Source organism: Hemiscyllium ocellatum, chromosome 9 (genome assembly GCF_020745735.1).
Source record: "Hemiscyllium ocellatum isolate sHemOce1 chromosome 9, sHemOce1.pat.X.cur, whole genome shotgun sequence".
NCBI lineage: Eukaryota > Metazoa > Chordata > Chondrichthyes > Orectolobiformes > Hemiscylliidae > Hemiscyllium > Hemiscyllium ocellatum.
In genome coordinates this window covers 25631584-25659457 of record NC_083409.1, presented here as the reverse complement: position 1 = coordinate 25659457, position 27874 = coordinate 25631584, and the positions used below count along the sequence as shown (strand labels likewise).

The following is a 27874-nucleotide window of genomic DNA, read 5'->3' as shown; positions in this document are numbered from 1 at the left end:
GTAGAAGGAGCTTTACTTTGGATCTATCCCTATGCTCTCCCTCTCCTGGGAGTGTTTGGGGACAGTGCAGAGGGTTATTTTTGTTTAAAAGATTGGAAATAAATCTACTTCCATCTTAAAAGAGTCGAGCTTTTCTCTTTGTCGAACACCATGCTGTCCTTGTCCTGGGAAAGATCGATGGAGCAGATGTCAAGGGAACTTTATTTTCCATTTACTTTCAATTTTAAAAAAGTGGGAGCTTTACTTCGTATCTAACCTTGTGCTTTACTGTGGTGTGAGCATTGGATGTAATTAGTAAATGTTCTCTTCCTAGTGCTGAGAGCTGGTGCAGGAGAGCATGCAAGTCTAAAATGATTCAGTGCCTCTGTATTCTTTCGCTGCCTCTCAGAGGTTTTAGCAGGCTATGATCTCCGGTTCTACAGGGGATCTTGTTGTACAGTGGTACTGTCCTACCTCTGAGACAGAAAGCTCGGGTTCAAGTCCTACCTGATTAAAAATACCTAGAGCTTTGTGTGAAGCTATTTTGATGCACCATTAATTGTCTGTTACCTTGTGGCTATCCCTATATTGTGGGCTGCTGGGGAGGGGAGCTGCAACAGCCCATGTGGTGATTTAAAGAGATTGCATGGTTACAGACCATTAAACAGATGAGCTCCTTACTCACAGCTGAGTGGGAGGAGCAGGGAATTAAAATGCTCAATAAGCAGGGATTGAAAGATGTCCAGAACGTCTCGCTATGAAATTGGGCTCTCATGTGATGATGATATGGTTGTGCACAGTATTTTCAGCTCATTAAGTAAAGAAAGTTGGGCAAAGGATTGCTTCACCTTTCTGTTGCTTCTCACAACTCACTGTTAACCTCCAGAGCCAGCAGTCCCCTGTTGTTACCTGCCCAGAATATCAGCAACAACACAGGAGCCCAGTCAAGCCTGACAGCTTACCCCAGTCACAAATCACCTCATCGTATGACTTGTTAAATCAGCAGTGACACAGACCTAAACACACTGAGCGCCGCCTGTCAGTACAGCAGAGTGAGACAGGTCTAAACACACTGAGTACAGCCTGTCAGTACAGCAGAGTGAGACAGGTATGTACACACTGAGCACTGCCTGTCAGTACAGCGGAGTGAGACAGGTATGTATACACTGAGCACTGCCTGTCAGTACAGCAGAGTGAGACAGGTATGTACACACTGAGCACTGCCTGTCAGTACAGCAGAGTGAGACAGGTATGTATACACTGAGCACTGCCTGTCAGTACAGCAGAGTGAGACAGGTATGTACACACTGAGCACTGCCTGTCAGTACAGCAGAGTGAGACAGGTATGTACACACTGAGCGCTGCCTGTCAGTACAGCAGAGTGAGACAGGTATGTACACACTGAGCGCTGCCTGTCAGTACAGCGAAGTGAGACAGGTGTGTACACACTGAGCACCGCCTGTCAGTACAGCGGAGTGAGACAGGTATGTACACACTGAGCGCTGTCTGTCAGTACAGCAGAGTGAGAAAGGTATGTACAGACTGAGCACTGCCTGTCAGTACAGCAGAGTGAGACAGGTATGTATACACTGAGCACTGTCTGTCAGGATAGCAGAGTGAGACAGGTATGTACACACTGAGCGCTGCCTATCAGTACAGCAGAGTGAGACAGGTATGCACACACTGAGCGCTGTCTGTCAGTACAGCAGAGTGAGACAGGTATGTACACACTGAGCGCTGTCTGTTAGGATAGCAGAGTGAGACAGGTATGTACACACTGAGCATCGCCTGTCAGTACAACCGAGTGAGACAGGTATGTACACACTGAGCGCTGTCTGTCAGTACAGCAGAGTGAGAAAGGTATGTACAGACTGAGCACTGCCTGTCAGTACAGCAGAGTGAAACAGGTATGTATACACTGAGCACTGTCTGTCAGGATAGCAGAGTGAGACAGGTATGTACACACTGAGCGCTGCCTCTCAGTACAGCAGAGTGAGACAGGTATGTACACACTGAGCGCTGTCTGTTAGTACAACAGAGTGAGACAGGTATGTATACACTGACCACTGTCTGTCAGGATAGCAGAGTGAGACAGGTATGTACACACTGAGCGCTGCCTATCAGTACCGCAGAGTGAGACAGGTATGTACACACTGAGCACTGCCTGTCAGTACCGCAGAATGAGACAGGTATGTACACATTGAGCGCTGCCTGTCAGTACAGCAGAGTGAGACAGGTATGTACACACTGAGCGCTGTCTGTTAGGATAGCAGAGTGAGACAGGTATGTACACACTGAGCACTGCCTGTCAGTACAGCAGAGTGAGACAGGTATGTACACACTGAGCACTGCCTGTCAGTACAGCGGAGTGAGACAGGTATGTATACACTGAGCACTGCCTGTCAGTACAGCAGAGTGAGACAGGTATGTACACACTGAGCACTGCCTGTCAGTACAGCAGAGTGAGACAGGTATGTACACACTGAGCACTGCCTGTCAGTACAGCAGAGTGAGACAGGTATGTATACACTGAGCACTGCCTGTCAGTACAGCAGAGTGAGACAGGTATGTACACACTGAGCACTGCCTGTCAGTACAGCAGAGTGAGACAGGTATGTACACACTGAGCGCTGCCTGTCAGTACAGCGAAGTGAGACAGGTGTGTACACACTGAGCACTGCCTGTCAGTACAGCAGAGTGAGACAGGTATGTATACACTGAGCACTGTCTGTCAGGATAGCAGAGTGAGACAGGTATGTACACACTGAGCGCTGCCTATCAGTACAGCAGAGTGAGACAGGTATGCACACACTGAGCGCTGTCTGTCAGTACAGCAGAGTGAGACAGGTATGTACACACTGAGCGCTGTCTGTTAGGATAGCAGAGTGAGACAGGTATGTACACACTGAGCACCGCCTGTCAGTACAACCGAGTGAGACAGGTATGTACACACTGAGCGCTGTCTGTCAGTACAGCAGAGTGAGAAAGGTATGTACAGACTGAGCACTGCCTGTCAGTACAGCAGAGTGAAACAGGTATGTATACACTGAGCACTGTCTGTCAGGATAGCAGAGTGAGACAGGTATGTACACACTGAGCGCTGCCTATCAGTACAGCAGAGTGAGACAGGTATGCACACACTGAGCGCTGTCTGTCAGTACAGCAGAGTGAGACAGGTATGTACACACTGAGCGCTGTCTGTTAGTACAACAGAGTGAGACAGGTATGTATACACTGACCACTGTCTGTCAGGATAGCAGAGTGAGACAGGTATGTACACACTGAGCGCTGCCTATCAGTACCGCAGAGTGAGACAGGTATGTACACACTGAGCACTGCCTGTCAGTACCGCAGAATGAGACAGGTATGTACACATTGAGCGCTGCCTGTCAGTACAGCAGAGTGAGACAGGTATGTACACACTGAGCGCTGTCTGTTAGGATAGCAGAGTGAGACAGGTATGTACACACTGAGCACTGCCTGTCAGTACAGCAGAGTGAGACAGGTATGTACACACTGAGCGCTGTCTGTCAGTACAGCAGAGTGAGACAGGTATGTATACACTGAGCGCTGCCTGTCAGTACAGCAGAGTGAGACAGGTCTAAACACACTGAGTACAGCCTGTCAGTACAGCAGAGTGAGACAGGTATGTACACACTGAGCACTGCCTGTCAGTACAGCGGAGTGAGACAGGTATGTATACACTGAGCACTGCCTGTCAGTACAGCAGAGTGAGACAGGTATGTACACACTGAGCACTGCCTGTCAGTACAGCAGAGTGAGACAGGTATGTACACACTGAGCACTGCCTGTCAGTACAGCAGAGTGAGACAGGTATGTATACACTGAGCACTGCCTGTCAGTACAGCAGAGTGAGACAGGTATGTACACACTGAGCACTGCCTGTCAGTACAGCAGAGTGAGACAGGTATGTACACACTGAGCGCTGCCTGTCAGTACAGCGAAGTGAGACAGGTGTGTACACACTGAGCACCGCCTGTCAGTACAGCGGAGTGAGACAGGTATGTACAGACTGAGCACTGCCTGTCAGTACAGCAGAGTGAGACAGGTATGTATACACTGAGCACTGTCTGTCAGGATAGCAGAGTGAGACAGGTATGTACACACTGAGCGCTGCCTATCAGTACAGCAGAGTGAGACAGGTATGCACACACTGAGCGCTGTCTGTCAGTACAGCAGAGTGAGACAGGTATGTACACACTGAGCGCTGTCTGTTAGGATAGCAGAGTGAGACAGGTATGTACACACTGAGCACCGCCTGTCAGTACAACCGAGTGAGACAGGTATGTACACACTGAGCGCTGTCTGTCAGTACAGCAGAGTGAGACAGGTATGTACAGACTGAGCACTGCCTGTCAGTACAGCAGAGTGAAACAGGTATGTATACACTGAGCACTGTCTGTCAGGATAGCAGAGTGAGACAGGTATGTACACACTGAGCGCTGCCTATCAGTACCGCAGAGTGAGACAGGTATGTACACACTGAGCACTGCCTGTCAGTACCGCAGAATGAGACAGGTATGTACACATTGAGCGCTGCCTGTCAGTACAGCAGAGTGAGACAGGTATGTACACACTGAGCACCGCCTGTCAGTACAACCGAGTGAGACAGGTATGTACACACTGAGCGCTGTCTGTCAGTACAGCAGAGTGAGAAAGGTATGTACACACTGAGCACTGCCTGTCAGTACCGCAGAATGAGACAGGTATGTACACATTGAGCGCTGCCTGTCAGTACAGCAGAGTGAGACAGGTATGTACACACTGAGTGCTGTCTGTTAGGATAGCAGAGTGAGACAGGTATGTACACACTGAGCACTGCCTGTCAGTACAGCAGAGTGAGACAGGTATGTATACACTGAGCACTGTCTGTCAGGATAGCAGAGTGAGACAGGTATGTACACACTGAGCGCTGCCTGTCAGTACAGCAGAGTGAGACAGGTATGTACACACTGAGCGCTGTCTGTCAGTACAGCAGAGTGAGACAGGTATGTATACACTGAGCGCTGCCTGTCAGTACAGCAGAGTGAGACAGGTATGTACACACTGAGCACTGTCTGTCAGGATAGCAGAGTGAGACAGGTATGTACACACTGAGCGCTGCCTGTCAGTACAGCAGAGTGAGACAGGTATGTATACACTGAGCGCTGTCTGTTAGGATAGCAGAGTGAGACAGGTATGTACACACTGAGCACCGCCTGTCAGTACAGCAGAGTGAGACAGGTATGTACACACTGAGCGCTGTCTGTCAGGATAGCAGAGTGAGACAGGTATGTACACACTGAGCGCTGTCTGTCAGTACAGCAGAGTGAGACAGGTATGTGCACACTGAGCGCTGCCTGTCAGTACAGCAGAGTGAGACAGGTATGTATACACTGAGCACTGTCTGTCAGGATAGCAGAGTGAGACAGGTATGTACACACTGAGCGCTGCCTGTCAGTACCGCAGAGTGAGACAGGTATGTACACACTAAGCGCTGCCTGTCAGTACAGCAGAGTGAGACAGGTATGTGCACAGAGTACAGCCTGTCAGTACAGCAGAGTGAGACTGGTATGTATACACTGAGCGCTGCCTGTCAGTACAGCAGAGTGCTGGGTTAAGTGCCACATTGTGCTAAATTTTGGCACCTTTTGGGTATGATATTAAGCTAATGCTCCATTTCTTCTCTTCAGCCTGTGCATTGTCCCTGTGAGGATCAATAAATGGCTTGGTCCAATGATGAACGTAAGCGTTCCTTATCAATATCCTGAAGTGAGGGACTTTGTCCAGCCAATATTTATCGCTTGACCATCATCAGAACTACAAAAGCCAAATACTGTGGGTGCTGGAAATTGGGAATTCACTCAGAAAATATTTCAAATCCTCAGTAGATCAGAGAGTAGTTTGGGAAAATGAAGTAGTAGATGTTGCCTTTCATCATAGAATTTTATAATACAGCAGCAGGCTGTTCAACCCATCACACCTGTACCAGCTCCTGAAGGAGCTACCCAGCTAGTCTCCCTCTCCAGCCCTATCTCCGCAGCCTTCTCATTTCATCACTTTCGAGTATGTATCTAGCTCTCTGTTGAAATCTCAGATGGAACTGGGAAAAGTTCGGCGAGTGGGTGAAAATGGGGATGGTGAGGGAAAGAACAAAAGGGCCAAGTTTGTGATCTGGTACAAAGCAGAAGAGATACAGTTTTAGAGGAGTTGATGTACGGCCAGAGTGTAATAGTGGGACAGGTGGAGATTCTCTCTTTCTTTGTCTCCCTCACTTTCTGTCTCTCTCCCTCTGAGTCTCTGCCACCTTCCTTTCCCTGTCTGGCCCTCCATCTCTTTCTCTTACTTGAGAGTGAAGAAGTAACAAAGAGGATTGATGAGGGCAGAGCGGTTGATGTGATCTATATGGGCGTCAGTGAGGCGTTTGACAAGTCTCCCCATGGGAGACAGATTAGCAAGGTTAGATCTCATGGAATACAGGGAGAACTAGCCATTTGGATACAGAACTGGCTCAAAGGTAGAAGACAGAGGGTGGTGGTGGAGGGTTGTTTTTCAGACTGGAGGCCTGTGACCAGTGGACTGCCACAAGGATCGGTGCTGGACCCTCTACTTTTCATCATTTATATAAATGATTTGGATGTGAGCATTAGAGGTACAGTTAGTAAGTTTGCAGATGACACCAATATTGGAGGTGTAGTGGACAATGAAGAGGGTTACCTCAGATTACAACAGGATCTTGACCAGATGGGCCAATGGACTGAGAAGTGGCAGATGGAGTTTAATTCAGATAAATGCGAGGTGCTACATTTTGGGAAAGCAAATCTTCGCAGGACTTATACACTTAATGGTAAGGTCCTAGGGAGTGCTGCTGAACAAAGAGACCTTGGAGTGCAGGTTCATAGCTCCTTGAAAGTGGAGTCGCAGGTAGATGGGATAGTGAAGAAGGCGTTTGGTATGCTTTCCTTTATTGGTCAGAGTATTGAGTACAGGAGTTGGGAGATCATGTTGCAGCTGTACAGGACATTGGTTAGGCCACTGTTGGAATATTGCATGCAATTCTGGTCTCCTTCCTATTGGAAAGATGTTGTGAAACTTGAAAGAGTTCAGAAAAGATTTACAAGGATGTTCCCAGGGTTGGAGGATCTGAGCTACAGGGAGAGGCTGAACAAGTTGGGGCTGTTTTCCCTGGAGCGTCGGAGGCTGAGGGGTGACCTTATAGAGGGTTACACAATTATGAGGAGCATGGATAGGGTAAATAGCCAAGGTCTTTTCCCTGGGGTCGGGGAGTCCAGACCTAGAGGGCATAGGTTTAGGGTGAGAGAGGAAAGATATAAAAGAGACCGAAGGGGCAACTTTTTCACGCAGAGGGTGGCACGTGTATGGAATGAGCTGCCAGAGGAAGTGGTGGAGGCTGGTACAATTGCAACATTTAAGAGGCATTTGGATGGGTTTATGAATAGGAAGGGTTTGGAGGAAATGGGCCAGGTGCTGGCAGGTGGGACTAGATTGGATTGGGATATCTGGTCGGCATGAATGGGATCAAAGGGTCTGTTTCCGTACTGTACATCTCTATGACTCTAAGAGGATTGAGTGAAGCCACCTGTGAAACACACAGTGCCTAACATGTTCCTTTGGCAAATAACTCCGACAGTGCTGGAGAGAGTGCGATGCCAAGTTTGTAGAGCAATAAACCACATCCCAGAGGAACAGAATGCAGTCGCTCTGAAACCCCGGTCTAATATCTGCATGTACGTCGGTGCTTGTTCGGTGCCATCTTTATACAGCTGCGAGCTGCTTGGCAGGGAATCAATATCCTGAAGTAAACCAGTGGCTCAGTTGTCACTAACCACGGGCTGGCAACCCATCTGCTCCTTCAAGCAATTAACCGAACGGAGTTTGACACTCGTCAGGGCTGCACTGATTGCATGGCAGAGGCTCGGAGCTGTCCTCCCCTCAGGAAGTTTGTTGAGTCGGGGGAGGGAGAGGGCGGTGAGCACAGCCCCAGGCGTGGTACTGAGAACACCTGCTTTGATGTCTGGCATGTGTGCAGCGTTGGCTGATGCCAGCCTGCCAGGAACTGAGCCACTGAATTAGTGTGGGACACATCTGAAGGAGATAGGAGGCAAAATAGTCAGCTGGAATGTAGCGTGTTGTAGTTCTACAGAAAACAACCTGTGTGACTGCTTGGGTTCTGCTGCCTTCTGCCTGTCACCCCAAGGGTCTCAGGGCAGCTGTGGGATGACACTGAGTCATCCAGGAGCAGGTATGAACCTCGCTCCAAAAACCCGAACTGTGGAACCAACACTGAGGTTTCAGTGCAGTGCTGGACGAGTGCTGCCCTATCAGAGATGTTGTCCCCTGGATTAGGTATAAAGCTGTCACCTCCCTCAGCAGTTTGAAGCATCTGTCCTGACTAACATCCAACCCAGTCAAAAACAGATCGCTCTTTATATGACATGAGCCATAGAATCCTTATAGTACAGAAAAGGTCATTCAGCCCATCGGGTCCGCACTGACCTTCTGAAGAGCATCCCACCCAGACCCAACTTATCCGTGCAACCCCACAGCCTGCATGTCCCTGGACACTTCAGATAATTTAGCATGGCCAATACACCTCACCTGCACATCTCTGGGCCATGGGAGCACCCGGGGGAAACCCAAGCAGAGAATGTGCAAACTCCACACAGACAGTCTCCCGAGGCTGGAATCGAACCCGGATCCCCGGCTCTGATAGGCAGTAGCGCTGACCACTGAGCCACCCGTGACTGTTGCTGGCAAAGCCAGCATTTATTGCCGATCTCTAATTTCCCTCGAACTGAGTGGTTCATGCAGCCATTTCAAGTGGCATTTAAAAATCAACCACATTGCTCTGGATCTGGAGTCCAATGTATGCCAGACCAGGTTGGGGTAGCAGATTTTCATCCCTGAAGGGCATTAGTGAACCTGACAGGGTTTTACAACAACCACTGATTTGATTTATGGTCATCATTTTAATTCCCTACTTTTTTAAAAATCAAACTTAAGCTTCACCCACTGCCATTGGTGGCTCCATCTCCTCTTGCTGGTGGAGTCCTGCGGTGTACACATTTAGCACGACGGTTTGTCATGCGTGCTTCACGTGTCGTCCAGAACTACACTGAGGCACCCCATGGAATGGCGGGAAGGCTGCAGGTGGAGCGTGTCTCTCTGAAGTGCCAAGCTTCCTCACAGAACTTTCTGGAAGTCGTAAAATGCCGCTAGACTTTCCACCGCCTCGCCAGGACAGAGCTCCATCAGGCACAGAGTGTTGGTCAGGCTGGATCTGCCCTTGCTATCGGCTGGCTGGGTTAATTGCATTAGCAAAAAAAATGAAATGGCTCCCTACTGAGCTGAGAGCTGCACTATCCCAGTGCTAACATTAAATGTCATCATTCATCCTCATTTGGCATCAAATCAATAGTTAATGTGGAAACTGTCACAAAGAGGAAAAAAATATATATCTGAAAAACGTTGCAGACGTGGTTGTAGATGTTTATTAACCCTCCAGCTTCCTCCCGTTAAACTCCATCACCCTGGCAGTTGGGCCTGGTGCTCACCTTCAGCCCTACAACACTGTCGCGGGGCCCCACACAGAAGGGGCCTCTGGAAAAGGCTGAGAGCCTGAGGATTAACTGCTGGGACCCCACTTTGAGCAAAAACTCAAGGGAACTTCTGTAAGAGATTTAAAAAGTCTCTTTCAATGATTTTGTCTATCCATTGTAAGGATGTTGGAGTTTGATGAGGAAGAAGCTATTGGACAGACAGTGAGGAATTATCCAGTACATTAATAGCTACACTGGCAACCAATTTAAGTAAATCAGTCAAACCCGCAACGTGGTCCACTCACACTTGCAAGAAGTGACATACACAGCCACCTGTCCTCTGCAAACAAAAGGAATATGTTCAAGCTTTGTACCTTATTTAAATTATCCAGGAGGTTGGGAAGCCTTTATTCCTCATTACTTCCTCCATTGCAGTGCCTAAGCCAATCAGCGTTCTGTTCACCAGTAGTATAAATTGTTGTGATGGTCTGAAGTTTGGCGTTATTGTGCTGGTCCTGATGAGTGCACAATGCATAACCTTAACATTATGTCTCTCTTTAACAATGATCGTTGATTTGGATAATAAGGTCTCATTCATTCCCAGCTGATGTGGAAAGACAGAGCGCAGAACTGATGTGGTTCAGCATCTGTGTCCAGCTGATTAGGCCTGCACCCTGCAACAACAGCAAGTCAGGGCCTGCATTCATTCACTTGCAAGGTGCAGGTCACCGGCTTGCCCACGTCTGCTCTCATGACAGTGTGAGTTTCTGAATTCATGCATGGTTCAGCATTGGTCAGGCCATAGCAGAGTGAAACTGCACTAGCAACCAGGCCGGGAGCAATAGACCACAGACCAGGCATCACCGCAGCTAGGAGAGTTTAAGTTTTAATGTGGTCAATGATAATCCAATAGTTTTATAAATAGTAATATACATCTGATGACTCATGGCCTCGAGGGAAGGAATTCTGACTCCAGACCCACAACAATGTGGTCGTCTCTTAGCCCTCGAAAATGACTTGTCAAGCCATTTCGTTTACAGACTGCGACGTGGAAAAGGACTGTAGCTGCTCCCTCTCCCCTGCGCACTGTGGACTCTACACCACATGGACTGCACCTGCTAAAGAGGCTGGATCACCACCATCTTCTCAGGGGCTGTCAGGAGTTGGCTGTAGGTGCTGTGCTGGCCAGTGATGACCATGTGGCTGGGCAGACTGCTGCTCCATCTGTACTGACCCTGCAGGAGTGTGAAAGGGATTTAAGTTAATACTGGCAATGTTACCACTCAGTATAATCAGGCAGATCCTATTTCACCCAATGCTCAAGAGCAGTCAACCTGAATAGACCTTACATCAGATATATTTTACGTGTAGTACCCCCCCTACTGCATTGTACACCTCCTATTATTCAAGCGTGCTTGTATTCCATTCCCCTCTCCCCATTTTCTGCCCTCCCTGCTTGCTGTCCTGTTTACTGCTCCCATTGTCACCCTTCTTATTCATTATGAGCTAGCTGACCCATCCCATCACCTTCCCATTCACCACATTGTCTGTGGTGAATGGGGAGTGGGTCAGCAAGGAAGGCAGCTCAGGCTTGAGGGCTGGGAACAGGGCATGGATCACGTTGACAACTGGGAGATGGGCTCAGAGATGGAGCTCGGTGAGGGAGAGACTGTGGGGTCAGCGAGGGAGAAGTGGTGAACTCGGTGAGGGAGAGGTGGTGGGCTCGGCGAGGGAGAGGCGGTGAATTCGGTGAGGGAGAGGTGGTGGGCTCGGCGAGGGAGAGACCGTGGGCTCGGCGAGGGAGAGGCGGTGAATTCGGTGAGGGAGAAACGTGGTGGATTTGGTGAGAGGGTGATAGTGAACCTGGTGAGGGAGAGACGGCGGGCTCGGCGAGAGAGAGACAGTGGCCATGGGGAGGGAGAAACAAACTCGGCGAGAGAGAGAGAGATGGTGAACTCGGCAAGGGAGAGGCAGTGAACTCAAGGAGGAAGAGACGGTGAACTTGGCGAGAGACGGTAGATTCAGCGAAGGAGAGGCAGTGAACTCGGCGAGGGAGAGACTGTGGGCTCAGCGAGGGGGAGAAGGTGGAATCGGCGAGGAAGAGATGGTGAACTCGGCGAGAGAGAGGCGGTGAACTTGGTGAGGGGGAGAAGGCGGAATCGGCGAGGGAGAGACGCCAGGCTCAGCAAGGGAGAGATGGTGAACTCAGAAAGAGTGAGACAGTGAACTCGGCGAGGTAGAGACTGCAGTCTCTGGGAGAGAGAGACGGTGAACTTGGCGAGAGAGACGGTAAACTCAGCAAGAGAGAGGCGGGGGCTCGCGAGAGGGTGATGGTGAACCCGGTGAGGAAGAGATGGCAAACTTGGCGAGGGAGAGGAGGTGGAACCAGCAAGGGAGAGACAGCGGGCTTGGCAAGGGAGAGATGGTGAACTCAGCGAGAGAGAGATGGTGAATTCGGCGAGGGAGAGGCAGCGGGCTTGGTGAGGGAGAGGCGGTGAACTCGGTGAGGGAGAGACGGTGAATTCGGCGAGGGAGAGACGGTGAACTCGGCGAGGGAGAGACGGTGAACTCGGCGAGGGAGAGACGGTGAACTCGGCGAGAGAGAGACGGTGAACTCGGCGAGGGAGAGACGGTGAACTCGGCGAGGGAGAGACGGTGAACTCGGCGAGAGAGAGACGGTGAACTCGGTGAGGGAGAGACGGTGAACTCGGCGAGAGAGAGACGGTGAACTCGGCGAGAGAGAGACGGTGAACTCGGCGAGGGAGAGACGGTGAACTCGGCGAGGGAGAGACGGTGAACTCGGCGAGGGAGAGACGGTGAACTCGGCGAGGGAGAGACGGTGAACTCGGCGAGAGAGAGACGGTGAACTCGGCGAGGGAGAGACGGTGAACTCGGCGAGAGAGAGACGGTGAACTCGGCGAGGGAGAGACGGTGAACTCGGCGAGGGAGAGACGGTGAACTCGGCGAGGGAGAGACGGTGAACTCGGCGAGGGAGAGACGGTGAACTCGGCGAGGGAGAGACGGTGAACTCGGCGAGGGAGAGGCGGTGAACTCGGCGAGGGAGAGGCGGTGAACTCGGCGAGGGAGAGACGGTGAACTCGGCGAGGGAGAGGCGGTGAACTCGGCGAGGGAGAGGCGGTGAACTCGGCGAGGGAGAGACGGTGAACTCGGCGAGGGAGAGACGGTGAACTCGGCGAGAGAGAGACGGTGAACTCGGCGAGGGAGAGACGGTGAACTCGGCGAGGGAGAGACGGTGAACTCGGCGAGAGAGAGACGGTGAACTCGGCGAGAGAGAGACGGTGAACTCGGCGAGGGAGAGGTGGCGATGTCGGCGAGGGAGAGGTGGCGATGTCGGCGAGGGAGAGGCGGTGAACTCGGCGAGGGAGAGGTGGCGATGTCGGCGAGGGAGAGGCGGTGAACTCGGCGAGGGAGAGGTGGCGATGTCGGCGAGGGAGAGGCGGTGAACTCGGCGAGGGAGAGGTGGCGATGTCGGCGAGGGAGAGGCGGTGAACTCGGCGAGGGAGAGGTGGCGATGTCGGCGAGGGAGAGGTGGCGATGTCGGCGAGGGAGAGGTGGCGATGTCGGCGAGAGAGAGAGAGACGGTGAACACGGCGAGAGCGAGACAGTGATCTCGGCGAGAGAGAGAGAGTCAGTGAACTTGGCAATGGAGAGACGGTGAGCTCAGCGAGGGATGGACAGCAGGCTCAGCGATGGAGAGACGGTGAACTCGGCGAGAGAGAGGGCAGACTTGGCAAGAGAGAGGCGGGGGACTCGGCGAGAGGGTGATGGTGAACCCGGTGAGGAAGAGACAGCGGGCTCAGCGATGGTGAGACCATGAACCTGGGGAGGGAGAGACGGTGGAACCAGCAAGAGAGAGATGGTGAATTCGGCGAAGGAGAGGCAGCCAGCTCAGCGAGGGAGAGACGGTCAACTCGGCAAGGGAGAGGTAGTGAACTCGACGAGAGAGAGGCAGCGGGCACGTAGAGAGAGAGAGAGACGGTGAACTCGGCGAGGGAGAGACGGTGAACTCGGTGAGGGAGAGACGGTGAACTCGGCGAGAGAGAGACGGTGAACTTGGCGAGAGAGAGACGGTGAACTCGGCGAGGGAGAGACGGTGAACTCGGTGAGGGAGAGACGGTGAACTCGGTGAGGGAGAGACGGTGAACTCGGTGAGGGAGAGACGGTGAACTCGGCGAGAGAGAGACGGTGAACTCGGTGAGGGAGAGACGGTGAACTCGGCGAGAGAGAGACGGTGAACTCGGCGAGGGAGAGACGGTGAACTCGGTGAGGGAGAGACGGTGAACTCGGTGAGGGAGAGACGGTGAACTCGGTGAGGGAGAGACGGTGAACTCGGCGAGAGAGAGACGGTGAACTCGGTGAGGGAGAGACGGTGAACTCGGCGAGAGAGAGACGGTGAACTCGGCGAGGGAGAGACGGTGAACTCGGCGAGGGAGAGACGGTGAACTCGGTGAGGGAGAGACGGTGAACTCGGCGAGGGACAGACGGCAAACCCGGCGAGGGAGAGACCATGAATTCAGCGAGGGCGAGACGGCGGGATCGGCGAGGGTGAGATAGCAAGGTCGGTGGGGGAGAGACAATGAGCTCAGTGATGACCCTTCAATGACATCCTCGTGATGTATTTCTGGAGGTTGCGAAAGGCCAACCGAGTTTTCCCCAGCAATGTGAGGAAGGAATGTGCCTTTGAGAAGGTGGTGGTGGTGAGCTGCTGACCTGAACTGTTCCAGTCCACATGCTGTCGGGAGCTGGAAATGATACATCCCACTTCTCCTGAGTGTCAGTGGTGTCGCATGTGGATGTTGAAGGTGATGAATACGGTGCCAATCATGAAGGCTGTTGTGTCCTCATTTGTGTCGAACCTTTTGTTGGAGCTGCAACTCGTGTGAGCAAGTGGGGAGTATTTCACCACAATCCTGACTTTGCCTCGTAGATGGTGGACAGGCCTTGAGGCGTCAGGAGATGGGTAATTGACCCGGGATTCTCAGCCTCGGTTCCAGTCTTGTGTCTTGAGCAAAATCAGTTTTGACCCTGGGATAAACCCATTTTTCAATAAAATAATTTCCCAGAGCTCAATGGCATTTTTTCCACCAGGACTACTTCCAGCTCAGAAACAGCCATTTGGTACAATAATCTCTATCCATGTTTATGCAACTCATGACTCACTTCCCACTCTGGTTTCTCCTTCCCCAGATTCTTCCCTTGATCACCACCACCTGTATCCCTCCATTTTATTCTCTCTAATTCACAGTCGACGCCTCTTCAAAATGCATCTGTGCTTTCGGGTGGCAGGGCGTTAGCAGAATGACCTGCCCAGCCCCAAACAGTGGACCACCGTTCAGAGATCATTGTGGTCACAATATACAGTGCTCTGGGTAGATCACGCCAAAGTGTTGTATCCAGTTCTTGTCACTGAGACACAGAGAGATATATAACCACAGCAGGCCGTGCAAGGACAGTGGTACACGAGATCCAGGCTAAGTCCCAAGTGGGGAAGGGCTCTTCATCCTTGGAAGGGAGGGGTGAGGGCAATCGTGGTCAGGAGAATGTGATTGTTGGTTTGGTGTTGGGGGTAGTGGGGGAGGGACAGGGACAGATAAAAATTTGAAGAAGTATATCACTTGTGAATTAATCTGCAGCTACAAAACATTGGGCTCACAGATTCCACTTGTAATTTTAGAACCGATAATCAGCAAAATCATCGTCACATAACATGGGATCAGCCGTGGAATAAACTTCCTATTGGGAAGGCACACTCCTGGGTAATATTGCATATGGCAAACATCAGGTTGTATCTGAAGGATGATGGGCTGAATGGCCTTGCTGGTCTGTGATAGTGCAGTTGGAAGGCTCCGCCAAGAGGGAGCGCCGACTGGTTTTTCTTGCCAGAAGATACTGCAACAGAATTATTACTCCTCGTGTGTTTTACATTTCTGGAATGGGTGGGATCGAGTCTGTCTCCTTTTTGTGAGGAAGTGGTGGTGCAGTGAAAGGCTGGGATACACCGAGGAACATAACTCTCTACCAGCTTCAGTAATGCAGTGCGACAGCAGCAACCTGTGGGACTCCATGACTCTGCTGTTAATGGATGGAGATTCATGTTTAGCCCAGGCTGTCAGGCAGCACTGCTCCTGCTGTTTTAATGACCCATCATACAGGAAACCCCAGATTAACTCCTTGTACTCTGGCTTCCTCAAGGGCCTCCACACTTCTCTCTAGGGTCTAGGATCACTATGGTGTAAATGACTGACTGACTGAACAGGTTCAAAGGGCTGAACAGCCTCCGCCTATCCCCACCAGACATAATGAGTGGGCACCAGGTTTACAGGCACCTCTTCCCCTCCCCAATGCGTCGTCACTGCCCCATTATTGTAACTTCATCCAAGACTCACTGAACCCACACAGCGGGGATCCCTCAGAGTTGATGTGTGCTGTGGATGCAAGGGGAGATCATCTCGAGGGAATTTCCCACTGCGATCCAACTCCTTCCTGCAGCCTTAGAAGCTCAAGGAGAGACAGTTCCACCAGCCCAATACTAGTGTCTGTGGCAAATTAAAGTGAGGGAGGTATCAAATACAGACAATTTTCATCAAAAGTTATGCCTCTTCCTATTCTTATTTTTTTTCTTCCATTTCCCTCCATTTCTACATTCTCCCCTTGCTCACAAACATCACCAAATTTCTGTGCTCCTTAAATTCTGTCCTCTTTTGCACCATTATTATCGGCTGTGTGTTCGTCTGCCTGGATCCTAAAGTCTGGAATATTTTCTTTCATGGACACTGTTGGTGAGGCCGGCATTTGCTGCCTGCCCCCTAATTGCCCCTGAACTGAATGGCTTGTTCTGACATTACAGAGGCAATTTAAGAGTCACCCACATTGCTGTGGATCTGTCTTAGGTAGGCCAGACTGGGAAGAACAACGGATTCCTTCCCTAAAGGATATTAATGAACCAGTTTCAGAAGTCACCATTACTGAGGCTAGCTTTGAAATCCAGATTTATTTATACGTTGAATTTAAATTCTACCAGTTGCCTTACTGAGTTTTGAGTCCATGTTCCCAGCACATTAGTCTGAGCCCCTGGATTCCTGGCCCCGCGACATTACGCTGCGTTCTCCCCCAACATACTCCGAAACCTCTTTGCCTCGTCCTCATCTTTTAAGACACTCCTTGTGGCATGTTTGGCTTTTCCTCTTCTGTCGAATCTTTTCTTTGATGCTGTATGACTGTGTCAGGTTCTGTCCTGTGAAACACCTTGGGAGGTGTTACTGCACTAAAACTGTTGGATAACGCGTTTTAAAAAAAAAAGGTGAGCTGACCTTTTGTGGAAATCAAAGAACTGTGACCCAGGTCCTCACCAGGAAGGGGTCTCTCCAGTATCCAGGCCTGTGTGATTTGTTTCTGAATCTGTGCTAACTCAGCCTGCAGGGTATACCAGTGCCTTCCTCTTGCATTCTCTGCCTGTTTGCTGCTGGAATGAGCTACATGTTGGCCCCGGGACAGATGGATAAGGCGTTGATTCAACAAGGGCTCCGTGCATTGAACAGGTCCAGAGTTTCATCCAGAGGGATTAGTACTTAGTCAATTGATTTATGGAGCAGGAGCAGACTGTGGAATTTCCCCAGTGATGGATTACATTCCTGGCTCAGGGTTAGGGATGGGTGGCGGGTGGGGGGGTGGGGGGGGGGGTGGAGCGGTGGTCACAGGCAACACTGTTCAATGACCTCCAGTCTCCTCACCCCCACAGCCCCCTTCCCGGGCCAGCAGGTTTGGCAAGCACATTCCTGTCAGCCAGCTCGCTGCAGCATCTGAAACATGCGCAAACCCTGGCAGCCTCTTGCCCTCGCTCCCTAAACCACCACCCCATCCCAATTAAGATCAGCGAGCGAGAGAGAGAGAGGCCTATATGTGAGAAAGCTAGAACAAGATAAAATGCCAACAAACATTTGACTTAGCAGCCTGAGAAAAGTAAATGTAACAGCAGATATCTCCAGGAATGTGCCAGTGAGTGCACTCACACGTATAGCAGCTGAGGGTTTTGGCAAACTTAACAGGCGTCAGATCCAAAATCTTATCCATGGCCATTAACACAACAGTAAAGAGCTCAGTTCTGATGATGGTTATAGTGTGTGACGGTTTCGGTTGGTGGTATTTCTGGCGATAATGGTTAGCTGTGCTATGCTAATGACCCTTATTCCTGGCTACGTATGGTTGCTGTTGATGATGCAGTGGGTTGATTGGTCATATGGTTTCTGTGGTGTCTGCAGCTGTTGACAACCATGGGGTTAGGGCGCTGTGTCAGCTCCTCTGTGAGTTACTTGGAGCCGAGTAAGTTGCCATTCCAATTACCCCGCATCCCCTCCAGCCCTGTAAGGCCTGTGGCTAAAGTAGGCTTTGCACTTGAAGTACCTTCACTTGGTTCAGAAAAGTATTCCATCTGACCATAGAGCCTCAGTGGAATTATCACAGGGTTTTGGGCACAATGGATGATGGAGTTGCAGTGTCCACTCAAAATTGCGCTCATTTACAGAAGTCTCTTTTTTTCTGATGAAGGTCTTTTGCCCGAAACGTCGATTTTCCTGCTCCTTGGATGCTGCCCGAACTGCTGTGCTTTTCCGGCACCACTAATCCAGAATCTGGTTTCCAGAATCTACAGTCATTGTTTTTACCTCTTTTTTTTTAAACAGAAGCTGTTGGGATCCAGAGTAATTTGGCAAATTGGATCCAAAATTTGTCTTCAGGCATAGAATGTGGAGAGGCTGTTTGTGTGACTGGAGTCCTGTGGCACACCACAGGGATTAGTGCTGGGTCCCTTATTGCTTGTGATATTCATAAACGAGGTGGATGAGAGTGTTGGGGGAAATGATAAGTAAGTGTGCGGATGTCAAAAAGATTGGCTGTGTTGTTGACAGTGAGGAGGAAGGTGCCAGGATACAGAAGGCTGATTGAATGGGCAGGTCAGTGGCAGATGGGATGTAACCCTACTATACATGAGGTGATGCATTTTGGAAGAAGGAACAAGACAAGGGAGTGCTCAGTCAATGGCGGGACACTGGGAAACTCAGAGGGACATGTGACCTTGAAGCTGGTAGGACAGCTTAATCAGGTAGTTGAAAAGGTATACAGACACTTGCCTTTATCAGCCAAGGCATAGATTATAAGGGAGGATATGTTGGATCTGGACAGAGCTTTGGCTAGGCCACAGCTGGAATACGGTGTGCAGCTCTGGTCACCACACTATAGGGAGGATGGGATTGCACTGGAAATGGTGCAGGGGGGATTCACCAGAATGTTGCCTGGGATGGAGCATTCCAGTGATAAAGAGAGGCTGGATAAGCTCAAGTTGTTTTCCTTGGAGCAGAGAAGGTTGAGAGGTTACCTGACAGAGGGGTTTAAAATTGGGAGGGGTATGGACAGGGTGGATAGAGAGCACCTCGAGAGTGTGGGGCTGGAAAAGCACAGCAGACCAGGCAGCATCCTGGAATTCCTGATGAAGGCCGTAAGCTTGCAACGTCGACTCTCCTGCTGCTCGGTTGCCGCCTGACCTGCTGCGCTTTCCCAGCACCGCACTCTCATTCTGGTCTCCAGCACCTGCAGTCCTCATTTTCTCCCCAGGTAGAAAGCAACTGTTCACCTTCAGGCCCAGTAATAAGCTGGCATTGTATAAAGGGAAAGGCAGGAGGTTTAATGGAGATTTGAGGAAACATTTTTTTCACCCAGACGGTGATGGGGGTCTGGAATGCAATGTCTGGGAGGATAGTTAGGGCGGGGAATAAAGATTGTGGGGCCTAATAAGTAACATGGTGTGATTTGACTAATACAGCCAAAAGTAGGATTAATGGAAAATAGACATTTATATCCGTGTGCACACGGGATCACCACTTGTGGGAAACTATATTTAAAATCACTGGAAATGACTTGGACTGCACAACGTCATTTACCGGTGAACCAGGATAATAACAACACAAACTTCCTACAAGGCTCGTAAACAGACAAAGTTAGCAGAAACCTACAACACCTGTTAGTTAAAGTAGTGCAAAAATGGACAAACTCCACCTTTCCTCCCGCTTCCACTTGTTGTTTTTGGAGCATTTTCAAGTGAATTACAGGAAACAGGGCAGGTCAGTGGAACAGAAACTTGTGCCCAGAGTCTGCGAGTGAGGAGAGTTAAGCACCTGAGGTGTGATTCGACGGGCCTTCCATCCCTGGTTATACGTTCGGCACTGTTCTGCAACTTTTGAGTTCTTTTCACGTTATTTGCAGTGAATTATTGTGTGAGAGGTGACAAACTGAGGACATTGGGGAGTCAAAACTGTACCAATGAAACACTGACGCATGACCGTTTCACAGTCACTGCCCTCCCTCTTCTGAAGGGGCCAACTTTCATTGAGGGGGCACAGACCCCACTGCCCTCCCTCTCCTGAAGGGACTGACCCTCACAGTGGGGCACAGACCCCACTGCCCTCCCTCTCCTGAAGGGACTGACCCTCACTGTGGGGTACAGACCCCACTGCCCTTCCTCTCCTGAAGGGACTGACCCTCACTGTGGGGTACAGACCCCACTGCCCTCCTTCTCCTGAAGGGACTGACCCTCACTGTGGGGCACAGACCCCACTGCCCTCCCTCTCCTGAAGGGACTGACCCTGACTGTGGGGCACAGACCCCACTGCCCTCCCTCTCCTGAAGGGACTGACCCTCACTGTGGGGTACAGACCCCACTGCCCTCCTTCTCCTGAAGGGACTGACCCTCACTGTGGGGCACAGACCCCACTGCCCTCCCTCTCCTGAAGGGACTGACCCTCACTGTGGGGCACAGACCCCACTGCCCTCCCTCTCCTGAAGGGACTGACCCTCACTGTGGGGCACAGACCCCACTGCCCTCCCTCTCCTGAAAGGGCTGACCCTCACTGGTGGGGCACAGACCCCACTGCCCTCCCTCTCCTGAAGGGACTGACCCTCACTGTGGGGCACAGACCCCACTGCCCTCCCTCTCCTGAAGGGGCTGAGCCTCTCTGGGGGACACCCACCCCACTGCTCTCCTCAAAATCCTCTCCATTTGATCCTCCAACTTAGTAAATAATGAACAGCGAGCAAAACAGCCCTTCACCAAAGACGATGGAAGCAGCAACTGAATTATTTTTCATGTAGATTGTCATTTTAACAAAAACAGCTTTGGTCCTTTCTATATTCAGCACGTAAGGTAGCCATTATGAAAGAACATGAACATCATTCTCTGAACACTGTGTGTGTGTGTGTGTGTGTGTGTGTGTGTGTGTGTGTGTGTGTGTGTGTGTGTGTGTGTGTGTGAGACAGACAGACAGACAGAGAGAAGCCTAGCATTTTAGGATGTGAGTTTAGATTGGTGTTACCCGTTGTTGTCATTTGCAGTGCTTTTCCAGTTCAAGATTCCTCCTAACCTTTTTCCATTTTGGAAGAGACAGTATCTAGCAGCTATGTCCCGTGTGAACTGAACCCACTGTTTCTTTCCTCCATTTAGAACCACTTCTTTAATAATTAATTCCCAATCATGATTTTTTTTTAAAAAAAAGGCTAACATACTGGGTGAGGTGCATTTACATTCGTAGAAAATCACAGAAGCAAAATGAAGGATGGAACGCAGAACTTCTTAAAATTCCAATGTTTATACACTGTTTATCTGCATATGAAAAGTTAAACTTTTAGAGACAGATTCCAAATTTTCAGGCCTTTGTTTCAGCAGATTAGAACGTAGAACAGTACAGGCCCTTCGGTCCTCGATGTTGTGCCAACCTTTTATCCTACTCTAAAATCAGACTAACCTACATCCCCTTCATTTTACTATCGTCCACATGCCTATCTAAGAGTCTTGACAATATTTTTTGATTAAAATGGAAGTGCATCATGCCTGGATAGGAAGGTTTCTTATGACAAGAAACCAAACTCTGCAATGAAGGTGACCTTTCTCATGAAATTATTCAGTTTCAGTCATCAGGGAATGTTTCAGTGTTTGGGGGAAGATTGGGTTGGCATCTCAAGACTTACTGAAACATAAATTCACCATGGTCAAGAGTGTGGTGCTGGAAAAGCACAGCAGGTCAGGTAGCATTAGAGAAGCAGGAAAATCGACGATTCGGGCATAAGCCCTTCATCAGGAATGAGGTTGGGAGTCTCGGGGGTGGAGAGATAAATAGGAGGTGAGTGGAGCTGGGGAGAAGAGTACAAAAGGTGGATGGAGGTGGGAGTAAAGGTGATAGGGCAGAGGGGAAGGTAGCGCGGACAGGTGGGAAGGAAGATGGACAGATCAGATGAGCCACACCCCTCCAACTGTAACAAGGACAGAACCCCCCTGGTCCTCACCTTCCACTCCACCAACCTCCATCTACATTGCATCATCCTCCACCATGTTTGCCACCTACAAATGGACCCCACCACCATCCCCTATCCGCTTTCCGTAAAGACCGTTCCCACCACAGCTATCTCGTCAGGTCCACACCCCCCAACAAGCCACACTCCCCTTCTGGTACCTTCCTCTGCCTCTGCAGGAATTGCAAACTCTGTGCCTATACCGCCCCCCTCACCTCTGTCCGAGGTCCCGAAGGAGCGAGCCTTCCACGTCCATCAAAGTTTCACCGGCACGTCCCGATGCGGTCTCCTCTACATTGGGGAAACAAGACACTTACTCCCAGTGAGCTTCAGAGAATATCTCCGGGACTCCTGCACCAATCAACCCCACCGCCCCATGGCTGAACGCTTCAACTCCCCCTCCCACTCTGCCGAGGACATGCAGGTCCTGGGCCTCCTCCATCACCACTCCCTCACCACCGGACACCTCATCTTCCGCCTCGGGACCCTCCAACCCCAGGGCATCAATGTAGATTTCACCAGTTTCCTCATTTCCCATTACTCCAGTTCCAATCTTCCAGCTCGGCACCATCCTCATGACGTGTCCCACCTGCCTATCTTCCTTCCCACCTATCCACTCCACCCTCCTCCCCGACCTAATCACCTTTACCCCCACCTCCATCCACCTATTGCACACTCAGCTACTTTTGCCCCAGCCCCACCCCCTCCCCCATTTATCTCTCCACTCCTGAGGCTCCCAGCCTCATTCTTGATGAATAGCGTTTGCCCGATTCTCCTGCTGCAATGCTGTCCGACCTGCTGCGCTTTTCCAGCCCCACACTCTTGACTCTGATCTCCAGCATCTGCAGTCCTCACTTTCTCCTGTAAATTCATCATGGTTGGGCTCAATTCAAGCTGCAAAACTGGCCCTGAGTGTAACAGTGGGTTAGTGTACGTCAGGCCCTCTGCATTCTGTGAGTTGGGGGTGCAGTGCGAGTGTTCAGTGCTGTGAAATTCAGTGGGACCTTTTTCTCACAAAGCAGGCCCTAGACTCCTCAAATGTTGCTCCTCTCTCACCTCTGTCTAAAAATAAGCTAGTACTTCTGCACTCAACCAGGAACAAAGTGCTGAGACGTATTATCATTTCAAAACTCGATGAGCTCCTCTTCACTATTTCACAGCGTTTCCAATGTCCCCGTGACTGGAAAACATCATTCTGTCAGTACCACGACTAGGAAATGAACTGACCATCATTAAATACACGAGTTAATAATTTGCAGATCAGTGCTCACTGCAGCTTTGACTGGCATGTGCGAGGGTATGTTTTATTAAAAAAGTGTCAGCACAGAGAAGTCTTGTATGCATTCCTGCATATTTGCAAATGGTGACGTGCTGTTTAACGTAGAATGTTATGAGTAGCAATGGATAGTGTATTATTTTGCTGACACAGCAGACTCTGTACCCTATCACGCTGCTGAGGCCAATGTAGCTTAGCCAACCCAAGCTCAGATCAAGCAGAGTTGATTTGTTGATGGATGAGGGAACCACGCAGAAATGTCAGCAACTTACTGGCTTCAACATTGAGTGGCTGAAACACATCAGCGACTGAATGACCATCTCCAGAAAGGTGAATTGAAATAAAGCAGGGAGACGGTGCAGTTTTTCAAAGTTGCTTTTCTGCTTTAACAGTGTGTCATGCTCCATTGCGCCCGGCACAGTGCATCTACTTAAAGTGGTTGCAAAAGTTGTATGGTTGGTAAATGGAGCTGCCGTTTTACAATCACATTGAAAGTTACAGCACAGAAGCAAGCTTAACCTGTGTCAGCTTGTGTTTCTGCCCCATCTGGGCAGCCTTCTGCCTTAATTTCACCTTCCAACGTTTTGGCGACACGTTAACAACTGAATGAAATCAAATACTTTCTCTATGTTGTATTATGGACGTACTTCTCAAACGTCAGTCACCAGATACACACCTCTCAAGTGATTCTCGTCAGCAGTGTCCATGGAAGGGGATTGAATGGGGTGCCCAGAGATTGTGATCGGATTCAGGTGTTCCACCCTCTCCCGCGTCCCTCTAAATCTAAGTCTTTTCTTTCACACAGATCAATGCAGTCAACAACGTCAGTAGTACAGAGGATATTAAGCCACCACCTGGCCTCAGCGGACTTGGAAACATGAACTGTTACAGCCCCAACTCAATCGCTAAACACATCTGTGCGATATGTGGAGATCGATCCTCAGGTAATGTTGCAAGCTGCCCTCAAAACTCTACACTGACGGTCAATTGTTAGCAAAAAATTCGCCTCAGAAATTTGCAGCCGTTGCTTCCTCAGTGACTCTGGTAACTCCCATCAGTAAACTGTCTTGTTGCTGTGTTTTGTACGTTATTCACCGAGGGGCCAGGATGGGCTCTGACACAGTAACCTTTGATAATGCAAATGGTATACGTGTTGCCAAATTTGGTGAGGTGGCCTGTCGGTAGGGGAATAGTCTGAGATTACAGCAGGATACAGGCAGACTGGTCAGATGGGCGGCACGGTGGTACAGTGGTTAGCACTGCTGCCTCACAGCGCCAGGGACCTGGGTTCAATTCCCGACTCAGGCAACTGTCTGTGTGGAGTTTGCACGTTCTCCCCGTGTCTGCGTGGGTTTCCTCCGGGTGCTCCGGTTTCCTCCCACAGTCCAAAGATGTGCGGGTCAGGTGAATTGGCCATGCTAAATTGCCCGTAGTGTTAGGTAAGGGGTAAATGTAGGGGTATGGGTGGGTTGCGCTTCGGCGGGTCGGTGTGGACTTGTTGGGCCAAAGGGCCTGTTTCCACACTGTAAGTAATCTAATCTAATCTAATCAGGGGCAGATCAGTGGTGAATGGAATTCAATCCGAATAAAAATGAGGTGATGCACTTGGGCAGGACAAACAAGGCAAGGGAACACATGATGGAGAGTAGGACTCTGAAAAGCACCGAGGATCAGAGGGATGTGAATGTACACAGATCCCTTAAGGTATCAGGACAGGTGGGTAAAATGGCTAAGAAGGCATGTGGGATACTTGCCTTTATTAACCGAGGTATCGAGTTTAACAACAGGGATGACTATGACTCTATAACTGTAAAAAAACAAATTGTTTAGGCCACAACAAAATTATTGTGCGTGCGGTTCTAGAATCCACACTATGGGAGGGATATGATCACACTGGAGAGGATGCAGAGGAGATTTACCTGGGTGTTGCCAGGGCCGGAGAGTTTCATTGATGAAGGAAGATTGGACAGAGTGGGGTTGTTTTCCCGAGAGCGGAGGAGATCGAGCGGGGACACGATTGAGACGTATAACATCACGAGGGACGTGGATTGGGTCAGCAGGAAGAAACTTTCACCCTTGATGGAGGGATCAATGACCAGCAGGTCTCGGATTTAAGGCCAGGGCCAGGAGGTTCAGAGGAGGTATGAGGAAAACCGTTTTCACCCAGGGGGTGATGGCAATCTGGAACTCACTGTCTGTAAGGGCTGGAGAGGCAGAAACCCTTGGAATGTTGAAGTACTAATATTAAGTATTTGGATGTCAAGGCGCTCAAGACCAAGTGCTGGGAAATGGGACTAGAATAGTTAGGTGGTTGTTTTTGACCGGTGTGGTTGAAGTGGGCTAAAGAGTCTTTTTTTCTGTGCTGTAGATTTCTGTGACTCAAGTTTCTAGGCCTGAGAGGATGCCACAGTGACAGGCATGACTTCAACGAGTGAGCACAGAATGCTGCCACACAGAAGGAGGCCATTTGGCCCTTTGTACCTGCACTGCTTCTTACTCACACATCCCTGAGCTTTCACCATGATCCTGCAGCTTTGTTTCCACTCAAGTATTTATTCATTCACGTATTTGTCCTCTTTCCTTTCGAAGGTTGCTGTTGAGTCTGCTTCCAGCACCTTGACTGGCTGTGCATTCACTGGGTTGGAATCACCTCCTCCTCTCCCCAGTGAGGATATGGATTAGGAGCAGAATTAGGCCGCTCAGCCCTTTTAACTGTGAGAGAGAAAAGGTTTCTCCTCCCACACCTGTCATCCTTGTCTCCGCCTTTAACCCTTTGTTTTAGCCTCTAGTTTGCTGTACAAGGAGAAACATCCCTCCCACATACACCCTGTCAAGGCCCAGGTAGGGTTCTTTTGCCAGCTCCCTGAAATCTGTGCCCTTATTTGCTCTCTCAAAGTCCATCCCAGTTTGGAATACCTCTGACCTTTTGGCTTCTCTGCACAAATCGGACCCATTTTAAAAGCGGCCATTGGAGGTTCACTGTGGGTACTGGGGGATTTCTTTACACAAGGCATGCCAGAAATGATTGATGATCACGGCTTGCTTTGCTGCAGAGCCTCCCGGGGCTATTTTTGTACAGTTACCAGGTTGGAAAGGGTCTTGCTTTTATCTCGTCCAGTTGGTGGGAAGCCCAATCGGAACGAGCCACCTTAGAGGAAAGCTTGCTGTGAACAAGTTGCCCAGCTAATCTCGCCCATTCCTGAAAAGCAAATCCTCTGCATAATGTCAGGATGAAACCAATCTGCTCTTTCAAAGGAATGGTCTTAAGGTTGCATTTTCTGAGCAATCTATGAGACTTCAGTGGTGCCTGTCTCAATCAGTCCTACACACTTAATCACATGTGCCACATACTGTCCTTTTGCCTTGAAGACTAGCCCATTGGTCAGTGTCACCAAACTAATTCCTGCAGAGAAATCTTTGTCCTTTCCTTTCCTGTCTGTGTTTGTATGCATGTTTTGGGGATATGTACAGGGATAAGCATTCCCACTTCTATATTGCTGTGTATATTGACAAATATAAATCCTCATTTCTGTAAGTTTTGTTTTAAGAGTAGATCTATAATTTTGTTTGAAAAGGAACTTGCTTGGGAGTTCACCTTGTATCAAGCATCTCATAAGTAAGGTATTCACTTAGCCGTCTTGGAAACTGATAAGTTGTTGCTGTATGCTGCAAATGTTGCAGGGAGGCGCGTTTGCTCAATGGTTAGCGCTGCTACCTCACAGCGCCAGGGACCTGGGTTTGACTCCAACCCCGGGCAACTGCTTTGTGGTGTTCACACATTCACCCTCAGTCTGGGTTTCTTTCAGGTGCTCCAGCTTCCTCCCACAGCCCAAAAATGTGCAGTTTACCTGGACTGGCTATGGGAAATGCAGTGCTAAAGGGATGGGATAGGGGGATGGGTCTGGGATGCTCTTGGGAGGGTTGGTGTGGACTCGATGGGCCGAATGATCTGTTTCCATACTGTAGGGAATCCAGAATACTAATGGAGAAGTGGAGCCAGTACAGGAACCTGTGTACACTAGTAAACTGCAGGTCCCCATCTCTAATTGACACATGGCTGTAGCCTAAAATAAGAATGGACTTTATTTATTGCACCCAGTACAGTTTTGCGCTTCTTCCTCTGCAGCATCCCATTTATTTCCAGTGCCATATTCCCTCAGTGTTCCCAGAGGTTACTATCCACTGAAAGACCATCCGAGCACAGGAGTCCAGACACCTCCAGACATCATACCCATGAAAATGGTTGGATGAAGGGAATGTTTAACTGATCAGGGGGATCAGATCCCTCTTTGGAAGTTAGCAGAGAGCCACAGGGTGTGAAACCAGCATTACACACAGTCACGAGGGTCCCCGCTCCCAAATCCCCTGTCGCAGGGTCAGTGCTGAGGGAGGGCCGCACTGTCAGAAGGTCAGTCCTGAGGGAGTGCTTCACTGTCAGAGGGTCAGTACTGAGGGAGCGCCGCAGTGTCGGAGGGTCAGTACTGAGGGAAGACCGCAGTGCTGGAGGGTCAGTACTGAGGGAGTGCCACACTGTCAGAGGGTCAGTACAAAGAGAGCGCTGCACTGTCGGAGGGTCACTGCTGAGGAAGTGCCGCACTGTCGGAGGGTCAGTGCTGAGGGAGGGTGGCACTGTCAGAGGGTCAGTGCTGAGGGAGTGTCATATTGTTAGAGGGTCAGTGCTGAGGGAGTGCCGCACTGTCAGATG

The 27874-nt window shown here is 50.1% G+C and overlaps 1 protein-coding gene across 2 annotated transcripts in view; it reads left to right on the top strand.

The window, feature by feature from the left end:
* Positions 1-27874, top strand: part of LOC132818939 (retinoic acid receptor RXR-gamma-A-like) — a 167534-nt gene that overhangs the window by 78379 nt on the left and 61281 nt on the right. For both annotated transcript variants that reach the window (XM_060830083.1, XM_060830082.1), the window contains exon 3: positions 23975-24113. In XM_060830083.1, coding sequence (XP_060686066.1) covers positions 23975-24113 — 139 coding nt within the window. The remainder of the gene's footprint in view (positions 1-23974; positions 24114-27874) is intronic.